The sequence below is a fragment of the Cervus canadensis genome, chromosome 21 (assembly GCF_019320065.1).
Source record: "Cervus canadensis isolate Bull #8, Minnesota chromosome 21, ASM1932006v1, whole genome shotgun sequence".
Lineage (NCBI taxonomy): Eukaryota > Metazoa > Chordata > Mammalia > Artiodactyla > Cervidae > Cervus > Cervus canadensis.
Genome location: NC_057406.1, coordinates 35,359,182 through 35,371,614, shown reverse-complemented (window position 1 = coordinate 35,371,614; position 12,433 = coordinate 35,359,182). Strand labels below are relative to the sequence as shown.

The 12,433-nt window shown below is 39.6% G+C and overlaps 1 protein-coding gene across 3 annotated transcripts in view; it reads left to right on the top strand.

The window, feature by feature from the left end:
• ITPR2 (inositol 1,4,5-trisphosphate receptor type 2) overlaps positions 1-12,433 on the top strand; it is a 559,320-nt gene that overhangs the window by 215,397 nt on the left and 331,490 nt on the right. For all 3 annotated transcript variants that reach the window (XM_043440936.1, XM_043440938.1, XM_043440939.1), the window contains 5 exons: positions 2,435-2,628; positions 6,693-6,822; positions 8,827-8,884; positions 10,577-10,742; positions 11,718-11,891. In XM_043440936.1, the coding sequence (XP_043296871.1) occupies positions 2,435-2,628; positions 6,693-6,822; positions 8,827-8,884; positions 10,577-10,742; positions 11,718-11,891 (722 nt within the window). The remainder of the gene's footprint in view (positions 1-2,434; positions 2,629-6,692; positions 6,823-8,826; positions 8,885-10,576; positions 10,743-11,717; positions 11,892-12,433) is intronic.

The window sequence follows — 12,433 nt, the reverse complement described above, 5'->3', positions numbered from 1 at the left end:
AAAAAAATTTTCTGCGGGGAAAAAAGGAGCCTTGCTTGTCTGTGATTTATGTGGTGTTTGATTTATGTTTTCCAAGTTGTAGTAGTTCATAATGGAAGCACTTCTCATCACCACCCAGAAACTCTGGAAGACATAGCATCTTTTAATTTGCAAACTCAGCATTGGCCATACACAGAGATGTTAGGAGAGTTTTGTGGCCACCAAGTGCCTCAGGCATCTAATGATGTGTTGTCCCTGGGATGAGCCCTCCCATTTCATTGACAGCATGTGTTATCTATTATGACAGAACTGGCTTCGAGATTTTAATTGCTTGATGACAAGATCTATATTTGGGGGGGGTAAGAATTGTCTGGGCGAATGTTTTGTGTGTAACAGTCATTTGGATTAATTGGTTATTTTCCTTGCAAATCTAAATAAGGTGCAGACACTGTGGGTGCCTAGGATTTTTGTGTGAATCAAGGGTAAGAATAACAGAAGAGCCTGTTCTGTGTTGGTGGTAAGCAAGCATCATTTGGAGGCTACTACATGTACATACTGGAATCGAGCCTCAGATAAATGTACTGGTTGAACATTGATGATCCAAAACTGTTGCCAGCAACCAGATCACATGCCTGGTGGGGAGATGTAGGAATGCTCAGTTGTTATGATTATTTGGGAACCACAGACAATGAAGCATTCTGCCTTGAGGTTTTTCTGATAGAAAATGAGGCTGTCTCAAATCCTTTGTCTCAAGCTTGTCCAAACTTGGAAATTATCTTTCATATATTTTTTCTTATCCCCATTTTTGGGTTTAGGCTAGCAACAGTGTAATAAAAGGTCCTAGACTCTCAGAATGAAAACCCTAATTAATTTCTGCCTGGAAGATGCCACTCTAGAAAAAAATGTTCCTTCACTGCATTCTCAAAAATGTATTCTTTTAGTACCATCCTCTTTTATGTATACTGATTTAATCTGTGGATAAGATAATGAGTTTTAAAAGGCATTTCACCTTTCAGTATACAAATAATATCAGTTACCATTGGCTTGATGGTAATTGTGGTCTGTGAACAGGACCATGAAGCTTCTCTTGAGTCATCCTTTAAATATTTTCCTTTTCTTTATTTGTTTGCCTTTCAATCCTGTAGGTATTCCCACAGTTTATGGTCTTTGCTTGGAGCTGAGGGTTTAATCTCATCCCATCTTATTTCTATTTCCCTTTCTCTTGGTTTATACCCTGAGACACTTGGGGAAAGGAACATTCTTTGCCAGATTCTTAGGTCTTTGCTTGAGGCAAAGCTCCATGAACACCCACGAAGCAAAGACCACTGTTCAGAAAAGAAAGTAGAGAATTGTTCTTTCAAATCCTCATTTCTTGTCGTAGGGATTTAGAAGTGAGAAATAGCAGAGGAGAGGGTAAATCATAGCAGTGACAGGAGGATCCTCTGGTACAGCTGCTTGTGGTCAGCGTGAGGAATGAGTGTGTGGGCAGTTTTGTGCGTGCTTCGTGCTCAGTCCTTCAGCCATGTCTGACTCTTTTGCGACTCCATGGACTGCAGCCCGCCAGGCGCCTCTGTCCATGGGATCTCCAGGCAAGAAGACTGGAGTGAGTTGCTGTTCCCTTCTCCAAGGGATCTTCCCAATCGAGGGACTGAGCCCACATCTCCTGCGTTAACAGGCAGATTCTTCCCCACTCAGCCACCAGGAAAGCCTGTGGGCAGTTTTATTGGAGGACGAATGAAATGAGGAGCCAAACTCAAGATGCAGGAGAGGCAGGATGCCTTATCGAAGATGATGATTAGTAATTTGTTTCTGTAATTATCTCAAATACAATAGCTTTTTGTGGATTTTGAATTATGATTTTTAAATTCAAATTGATGAAGAAATGGATAAAATGTGCTTCTTCTCTAGAAAAGAGTTTTCCTTAAAATGAAGCTGTAAAAATCCTACTCCCAAGCTTTTTTCACAAGCATTATGAAAGCCAAGCTAAAAGGTCCTAGGCTTGAAGGTAGGATTAGGACACTAGTCACCATTTAAGTGTTTTCCTGTAGTCTTTGTATCCTCACTTGAAACGTACTTTATGGTAGAGATTGATAACCTTTCTTCCTCGTGACTGTAAGAGTTAGTGCCTCTTGGTGTGATGGATGCTAGAACTTCCTATGTTCCAGAAGGACCTGCTTTGGATATTGTTAGAGCCATCAACAACTCACCTGCTGTGTGTCATTTGAAAGCATTTTCTGAGAAAAGTAAACTTGTATTTCTAAAACCTGTCATTCTGAAATGTGTCTGCACTATTTTAACTTGATCTGCAAGGAAAGAGCCGGAGCAGGACTGATGCTCTTCTTTCTCATCCTTAGTGCTCTTCCTGCCACATTTTCAGTCTGGCTGCAGCCAACGGATATAACAGCTGTCTCCCAAGGTGGCATGTGTGTTGACTTCTGGACTTTTCTTGTGCCAGGAAACAATGTCATGAGAACCATCCATGGGGTGGGAGAGATGATGACCCAGATGGTGCTCAGCAGAGGCTCTATCTTCCCCATGAGTGTGCCTGACATTCAGCCCAGCCTGCACCCCAGCAAGCAGGGAAGCCCCACTGATCATGAGGACGTCACCGTCATGGACACCAAGTTGAAGATCATTGAGATTTTACAGGTAAGGGCCGAATGGGAGGGAAGCAACAAGCACCTACCTGTGCCTGTTGGTTTAATGTCTTAACTTTTTGTTCCAGATCACTGTGTAAATATTCTGAAATGCTGTTGATCTAATTTTATTTCATTTAAGATAATGATAAGCCTGGGAAGAAATCTCACACTGACACTATTTAACATATTAATTACATGTGTGCATGCCCATTAAATAGTTTAATGATGATACCTAACAAATGTGGAGTGCTTTGAGATTGACATAACTTCTTTAATATATATTTTGTCATTTAACATTGACCTTGATTTAATTTTACCTTAATTTAGGAAGGGTTTCAGAGTAGGTGAAGTTAAGATTGAATTCCAACTCTTTTTTTACTTTTAATTGAATTGGACATTTGATTCTATGTATACACATTTATTGTAATAAGAGACTTTTTACTTTTATTAACTTAAAAGTTAATGACTGTTTTTAGCATTTTATGTAAGTGACTGTCTTGGTGTTTTTGTTTCCAAAAGGCTAGTAATAATATATGTTTATTCATCTATGTACTTATTTTTAATTTTGGCTGTGTGGGTTCTTAGTTGCTGTGTGTGGACTCTCTTATTGCAGTGAGTAGGGGTTACTCTTCATTGCCGTTCTTGGGCTTCAGTTGTTGTGGGGCATGGGCTGAGTTGCCCCACGGCATATGGAATCTTCCCGGACCAGGGATTGAACCCGTGTCCCCTGCATTGGTAGGAGGATCCTTAACCACTAGACCACCAGGGAAGATCAATAATATATACAATTTAAAAATGATAACTTAGTCTAATACCTTTGTCTATGAAGTTAAAGGAGTAAACTGCTTTTGTGACCAGTGGTTTAGTATGGGGTAGTAAATAAAATCCCATTATTATAGCTATGAATTCTTAGCATTTTTTTTAAGTTTGGAAAGTAGTTTTATGATACTTTAATTATAGCATTTATTCCATATTTGAAAATTGGAGCCTGGAGTTTTTGAGGATCTATTAAAGTTCTGGCTACAGTTTACTAAGTCTTTCATCCTAATTTAATGTAGACTAGCTACCAGAACTGGATTAGTTGTCCTGGAAGGATCTGTACATTTTTATTTAAAGTAATTAGATTTATAATCATAGAAAATTTCACAGTTCCGCCACAAATTCCAAAGGCTGAGTCCCGAGAAATTATTGGCAGGCATCCCAACCCCGTGTTCACTACCCTGAGAAATCACTCAGTTGTCCTGTTCTTAACCCAAGGAAGGTGTTGATCACCTGACCTGTGGGCCTAGAGGGCTCCCAGCTTAGTCCTCCTCATGGGACAGCCTCTGAAATACATGTCCTCATTTTAGCTCAATTAACAGTTACAGATATTCTGCATTTACAAAACAGTTCATTATAGCTAAAAAATGATGAGATGGCGAAACCATGGCAGGGCAGAGCAGGACTGGCTTGCTTTTGCTGCTGCAGTTGGGTCCTCTCTGTATTTCTTGTTGAACCTCTGTTCTTGCTCCAGTTTTTGTGTGCCTGTGTCTGACTCTGATTCCCTGTGTCTGCGTTCCCCTGTGCTCCTCTTGACTGTTTCTTTTTAAGACTGTCTCTTCAAGAATTTCTTTGTAGCCACGTTCCTTAAGCAAGTCTCCTGCTTTCTTGCCAGCTGCTCTTCCTCTCCAGCCCTTCCTTTCTTGCCCATCATTGTGTGTATTTTCTTTAAGCCTTTTTCTCTCTCTCTCATCCTCTCCCTCTGTCTGTCTTCAGCCCTTGTTAACTCTTCCTTCTTTGCCTTTCTTTTGATTCTTCCCTCTCCCCCTCCCCTTCTACCTTCCATTATTTTTCACAATGAACTATATTAGAGATGAAAGTTGGAATTTTGGCTCTATTTATAGAATATAATTCTTTGAACATTAATCATCAACTGAAAGCCACTGAGTGTTTCATTAATTTATGTTTTCATACCTTGTTCTTTACATGAAAGTGAAGTCTTAGTCACTTAGTCGTGTCTGACTCTTGGTGACCCCATGGACTGTACCTGCCAGGCTCCTCTGTCCTTGGGATATTCCAGGCAAGAATATTGGGTTAGGTTTACTATTTCCTTCTTCAGGGGACCTTCCCGACCCAGGGATCAAACTCTGGCAGGCAGATTGTTAACCGTCTGAGCCACCAGAGAAATAAATTCGCTTAAAAAAACAACTCTTCATTTTATGCACCTGCAGTCTAGCTTCTGCTCCTGCCATTCTGCTCCCCAAGCCCACTGGTCCTTTCTCAGCCCCCTCCTCCCACGATCTGTCTCCAGCTTTGAAAATCCCCTTCGTAAGTGGAATCAGTTCGGCTAATAGCGGTAGTGGTGCTCAGTGCATGCTAATAAGAGTTTCTTTGGTGTCTGCTTTTCTCTCTGGATTATATGCTGTTCAGAGGCAGGTTTTGTATCCTTGGCACCTTTTCCGCACTCTTGGTACCCGCCTCAGTACCTGGCTCAACAAGTTTGTGGAGCTTGACTGAACATAGCTGACATGGAGCATGGCTGTGACCCAGGAGGAACATAAAGGTCTAGCAGAAGAGCAACAGGGAGAAGGAAGAGAGAGAGGCACTCAACTTTGGACCCATAGCTGTAAATAATGTGTTGGGTGAGCAAAAAGGAGAAAAATTGATTTGGACTGCGGAACCAGGGAAAGCTTCATTTCAAAAGGGATTCAAACAGGACCTTGGAGGATATCTCAAAAGCTAGTAATTATGGGGTAGAGGAGAAGAATATTCAAGGTAAAGTGAACCATGAAAATAAATGTGAGGAGGTAAGAGAGACGCTGCAGGCACTCCAGCCTGTGCTGTTCAGATGGAGAAGAACCAAAAGAGAGAGAGGAAGGGGCAGGAGGGTGGGAGGAGGGAGATGGGGTTCTGACACTGCTGACTCGGGCATAGATAGTGAAAACTAGGTTTAGAGGGTACCACCAAACCCCCAGTTTTCTGAAACTTGCATGACTGTTATTGTTTGCTGTTCCAATGAGCATCTCTTAAGAGAGTGTAGGGGACACAAATAATAATTATACTGGGAGCAAAGGCTGTCCCAGGACTCCCCCAGGACTCTCCCAGGCAAACTGGGATGGCAGGTTGCCCTGTGTAAGTCTGCCTCTCTGTTGTTTCCCATCTCCACTCAGATAGTGACATATACCTTTTCCTTCTTGATCTCCATTATATTTTATACCACACGGGTAGCCCTCAATCATTTCCTAAGTATGTTAACAACGCTGTAGCAGGGACTGACAGCCCTATAGTTGAGACTCTGTGCTCCCACTGCGGAGGTGAGGGTTTGATTCCTGCTTGGGGAACTAAGATTCCACATGCTTTGCAATGAAGCAAAAAACAAGTAACACCAACAAACAGTGCTATGGCAAAATATATTTAGTTCTTCCAACTCAGTCACTCTTCTTGAGGACCCTGGGCTCCAGGCACTTGCATCCTTCCCAGTGCTGCGCACAGATGGGAACCTTATTGGTACTTAGTCTCTATCAATACATCCATTAAAGAGAACAAGGACAGTAACACAGAGCCAAAGAGAGCCAGGCAGCAGGGAGGCGTATCCCTGGTATACCAGAGGCTGTTACTTAAGCTGCCCCTCTGAAGCCTAGATCCAGGACTCCTTTTGTTACAGTCAGAATCCACACTACTGTAGCTAAAATCTTGGCCTTTCTGTTGTGAATGAGCTCCAGCACTTTTCTTGTGGAGCCAGTGGGAACTCTGCTCAGGGCTCAGGAAATTATGTTATCATAATGTCTTCATCCCTATCTACTGGATACCCCCACCTGGAATCTTCCAAGAGTGATCGTGGGAAGTCAAGTCATCTCCTTTTCAAAAACTGTTGAGGGATTTTACTGATATTGGCTCCTGCAAATGCCTCACTGTTCTTAGTGTTATGACTGTTTATCATGTGTGTGATGGAAGTGTTGAGTTTTCCAATAAAGTTTCGAAGTAGTTCATGTGACATGTTGATAGTTACGTTGTTCTTGCTGTCCTGTAATGAAATGAATTTTTAAACACCATGCTGACGAAAGAAACTTATGTTGTTTTTAATGTTTCTTATAGTTTATCTTGAGTGTCAGACTAGATTATAGGATCTCCTATATGCTGTCAATATATAAGAAGGAATTCGGGGAGAACAATGGAAATGCCGAAACGTCCACCAGTGGCTCTCCTGATACACTGCTGCCATCAGGTATTACCTTTGTGACAATATTTGCTCTCTGGATGATGTTTCCATGAGAACTTGAAAGTTCCTGTTTATGCTTTAAGACAAGAGGCATTTGTATGAGACAAAAATGTCCAAATAATCTCCACCAATGAAATGAAGGGGCTGAGACAGAAATTAAATAACGTGTCTAAAATGGCAGGGAGGATGTTTGCTGCTGCTGGTGCTCGGTCCTTTGAATGCAGTCTCTCTTGTTATCTTCACAACTCCACAAGTTTGAGTACTCTTTATTGTGCCAGTTTACTGATCAGAAGACCAAGGTTAGAGCGGTTAAGTTACTTGCTTAAAGTTATGAAGTAGTGGAAAAGGGATTCTCTCTGAGGTCTCTCCAAATGCAGGTCTGAATCTTTTAAGAATTATGCTGTTTTGGTGAAAATCCAAGGGGATTATTTTTTTGGCTTGATCACAGAGCACGTGAAATGCATCTATCAGGAAGAAAGGTATTTTGTAGGAGTTACCCAACTCAAGAATAAAGACATGGCATTCCCATAAAGGTCTGGATGTGGGTGTTGGTTTTACTGTGTATGTGTGTTTGTTGGTTCTTTATTACCTTGTACAGTTGTAAATTGGTACTGTTTTTCAGTTTTTCACATTTAAAGTGTATAAGAATGAAGCTACTCTCTTTGTGAGTATAGGAGCATAATGACATAAGAGCATAAAAATTATTGTAAAAATGTTGTGACTCTAGAAGGTACCTTATGAAACCTAAGAAATATTAAATCACCACTTTTTTTTTCTGGTTAGATCAGGCCAGCCATGACAAGCTGGAAACTATATCATATTGAAGGTGGAATCTATATCATTGATGATTTAGCCAGTTCACAGAACTTTTTTGCTGGGGTGGGATTTATATACAGATATGAAGCTTCATTGAGAACTACAACCACTGTGATCACATCAGGAAGCCTCTTCTTCGTGCATCAGTCAGTTTGATGGAAAATCAGTGTAGTTAACGTGGATGCTAAGCCAAACGTCCTGCTCCCTGACTCATGGGTACCATCCAAGGCAGTGTGCTCTACACGTGGAGTTCAGCTCTCCTGAGCTAGAAGTCTCCCAGGCACATTTGCAGCTGTGTTGTTTTTATGCTTCCCAGAAATGTAGAACCCCAAGGGGCTATTTCCAGGAATGAGGAGGCAGAACCAGAAAGTCTTGCTGGCGTTTGCATTGACACTAGCATAACAATTATTGGCTCTCAGAAGCCAGACTTCTGGAAAAAGGAGCTCTGTCAGTAAAAGTGTGGGAGGGGAAGTCTAGGGGCATCCCCAGAAAACCAGTCTTCTTTGATTTATCTGACCTCTTAAATCGGTTGTATTTGTATGAGGTAGCTTTCTGGGAAGAATTTTTTCCCTCTTTATATCTTGCTCCTTTTTCTTTTCGTGCTTTGGAGATGATAAATAAATTGTGTACCTGTCATAGACATCTTCAAAATGTTAGTGGTGGGGATGGGTGAGGAATCAAGACTGGTTCACATTAAAAAAAAAAAAAAGCACTCTGTCCCACAAGAAGAAGGTATGGAATTGCAAAAGTAAGCTTAGGTAAAAAGATCATATTGTTTGGAAGTACCATGTAATAACAAGTTTCCTTATGGGTATGTTGTGATTCTTTAAAAAATATTATCTTTCCATATCATTATCTGTTTAAATTATATGTATATACATAGGTATGTGTGTATGTAGTTATATATATATATATATATGCTTATATAGATGAAGAAACTTTGTAAATAGTTTATGTGATCTTTTCAATGTACCTTTGAGTATAATGATTTTTAAATGTAAACTTCAATTTAAAATATTGATGAATAAGAGACACTGTATTGTGACTTTTTAAAGTGTTAATTGACTTTTGGTGGCATAAAGAAATTAAGACAAAAATATTTTTAGGTATGCTACATTAATATAAATATTGGGACTCCTAATTATAAAAATATAAAGGATGGATTTTTTACCATTTTACCATTTATCTTTGCAGCTATTGTTCCTGATATAGATGAAATTGCAGCTCAGGCAGAAACTATGTTTGCTGGAAGGTATAGTAGCATTTATGTATCGTTATTTTATGAATAAGATTTTACTTAGAATTTTACAATACTTTATCATTCCCTGTATCTATTTAATTTTATATCCTTTATGGTTGCCAACATAATTCCTGCCAGAAATGAAGCTGCGAATTTACTATAGAAGAGAAAGCATAGCTTTTCTTTAGGTCAGGTTAAAAAAAAAAAAGACAGGAGAGATGAGATCAGTGTACTGAACTTTCCCCTGAATTCTTTGCTTTTCTTTCCTCAAATAATGACAGCACACGAATGCCCTTTAAGTCTCCTGGCAAAAATACCGCTGGATCTTGCAAAACACTGCTTCCCAAAATCTGAGAAATTTGAGGCAAGAAAGTAACTTCTTTCAATGTTATCATTAAGTATATATGTGAGAACTAATGCTCATCATCTGCCAATTGGAAATATCCATATGATTGAAGAAAATGAAATATCTCTGCATGGCTACCCTCCTTTGCTGTCAGGAGCCCTACTATTCATTGTTTTTAGGTTGTTTCTTTGGTTTCCCCAGAAATGAAACTAATAGTCAAAAAGAAAAGTAAAACCTGTACGATGTCTGAGCTACAAATATTGAGTTTCTAGCATGAATTTTTATCGCAGATTTGCCATATGTCCCTAACAGATTTCTGTACTAAGCCTTTTGTTGCATTTTCTTTGATTAGCAAGAAAGACAAGAAGACTCAGGGAAGCCCAGAAAGGATTTTTATGTCTAGTGAACTTTTGGTTTAGGTTTGTTTTTATATTGTTTTGCCAGTTTCTGCTGTTGTTATTGTTACTGTGTTTTCCTATTCAAGTTTTCATTATTCCTGAGGAGAGGATAAACCAGTGTATGATTTTCACTGAAATAAACGAACTTTTCATCCGGGTAATCTAGCCCAGAGTCCGAACACAGCAAACTCGCGGAGTTGCTCGGGCTCTGGCCTCGCCTGTGCGCGTGCGCGTGCGCATGCGCCTCACTGTCTCACCACCTGTCCTGAGGAGGTTTGGGGCCTGATGGGGGCGTTGGGGGGTGGTAAATTGGCCCTCAACGTGCATCCAGCTGATATGCCTTCTCAATAAACGCTTCTGGATTGATTCATTCTATCTTTTGTCTGTGTCTAGATTACCAGATCATTCCAGTTCGCCTGCTACTTGCCTATTGCAGTCACTGAGAGTCTCACATCTTAGGAACCCTCTCGGTCTCGGACAGACTGGGACTTTGGTCACCCCTCCTTTCATGGACAATCACAAGCATTTCTTTATGTTCCATTTCCTCTTTAGTTGCGCCTGCAAGCTAAGTCGCTTCAGTCGTGTCCGACTCTTTGTGACCCTATGGCTTGTAGCCCTCCAGGCTCCTCTGTCCATGGGATTCTCCAGGCAAGAATAATGGAGTGGGTTGCCATGCCCTTCTCCAGGGGATCTTCCCAAGCCAGGAATCAAACCCAGGTCTCTTATATCTCCTGCATTGGCAGGCAGGTTCTTTATCACTAGCGCCACCCTGGGAAGCCTCCTTATTAGTAACATGAGGCCAAAGAAAGTAAAAAGGTTTTCCTTTGCAATTTCCAATTTTTTGTGGAGGGGTGATGGTGGAAATAGTGTTAAGTCTGAGAATGTATACACAATTTTAGCCACTTATGACTAGATTTTATGTAAATACAAGTCTTTTAAAATGATTTTTCGATTTTACAGAAAGGAGAAAAATCCAGTTCAACTCGATGACGAAGGAGGCAGGACGTTTTTACGGGTCCTCATTCATCTGATCATGCATGACTACCCGCCTCTGCTATCAGGAGCCCTGCAGCTGCTGTTCAAGCACTTCAGCCAGAGAGCGGAAGTTTTACAGGCATTTAAACAGGTGAGATTGAGTAGCCTTCAGTGCTTCCACCCGCAGAGGCTCTGAAATGTTGTTTATAGCATCCAACCTGACTTAATGGTTGCAGAGTTAATGAGACTGCAGCTTTTCCTGGGGACACTTTCTATTTTTAAAGATAGATATGGCCTTGTCTGCAGCCAAGACATGATCTATTTTAGAAAGTGATTTTTCAGTTAATATCTTTAATGTGGATGATAGGCACTAAGATTTAGGAAGGCACTGGGGGATAATACCATATTAGGAATTTTGTTGCCCCTGCTGTTATTCTGACCCTAAATTTTACTGATCAGTTTGGGTACTACACCGAAATAAGTGTTTTGTGATTGAAAACTATATGAATCCAAAAGAGAGGAATTGTGATGGAGCTAATCTTTTTCTTTGTCATCTTTGAATGATACCAATTTTGAGACCATGAATGAAGACTATCTCTGGGCTTACTTGTATTTCACTAATAGTTCCTTAATAGAACATTGATCATCATTAGGAAATTTTACAGGAATATGTTAAAATGTGAAATAATTAAAAGTAATTATATAAATAGATAAAACTATTCATATATTCACATAATATATACAAATTAAGCTTTAGACTGTATGGGTGTTTTCTTCCACTTATTTTTATGTTTCTACCTCTTTCAAACATGGAGTCTCAGAAAAATTAACTTTATTGGTAAAATTAGAGTTAGGGTATCTTTTACTTTAAATTACTCTTTAACATTTTGAAAAGCATTGTTAGGGCTCACTTTTTTGTATGTATAATTCCTTATAACGTGAATATATTAAGTAGAATTTGCAGATACTTTCAGGTAAGTTTTCATGATCAATATACATGTAAAATATCCATAAATAGCCTAGAAATATTAAACTTCCACTGAGGGACACATATGTTAAAAGACTTGGGATTTTTGACATTAATAAAATTCCGTAAGTAAATTGAGGATTGAAATTCTGTTTCCAGGTGCAATTGCTGGTGTCTAATCAGGATGTGGATAACTACAAACAGATCAAGGCAGATCTAGACCAGCTTCGACTTACTGTAGAGAAATCCGAGTTATGGGTTGAGAAGAGCAGCAGCTATGAGAATGGAGAAATGGGTGAAAATCAAGTAAAAGGTGGTGAAGAGCCAATTGAGGTTTGTTTTCAAGATCTAAATTGAAATCATCCAAACGATATCTTTTAAACCAGCATAAAATTCCCGTTTGCCGAGTCGATAATCCACATAAACTTGTACTTTGGTTAATTCTTGTTAATTGTTCTCATTACACCATCTGCCTCCTTTTTCACTCTTTCTCCTTCCCACCCTCAATCTTATAATCCACGAATCAAGACAACAGGATGGAGTGAGGTGGAGAAAAAAGGAGTAGGTCGTAAGCCTAAACCTATGAAGAGAGGGGAATTTTCGTTTTAACGTTCATGGTGGCTTTTTTATTGCCAACCTATAAATCATTCTTTTCATTATTGAATATCCTTGTAAATAAGTAAAAATACCCAAATGAAAGGACAATGCCAACATGAAAATCCCCCAGATTTGTTTGATCTGAAAAATGGTAAAATGGTGTTCATAAGTCTTTTGTTATATTGGTTTTAGTTTTCACTGGGCTAATTTCATTGCTGTTTCTGCATTTTGCTAAATACTAAATAAACTATTAAATTTTTTAAAGCATTTTTTTAGAA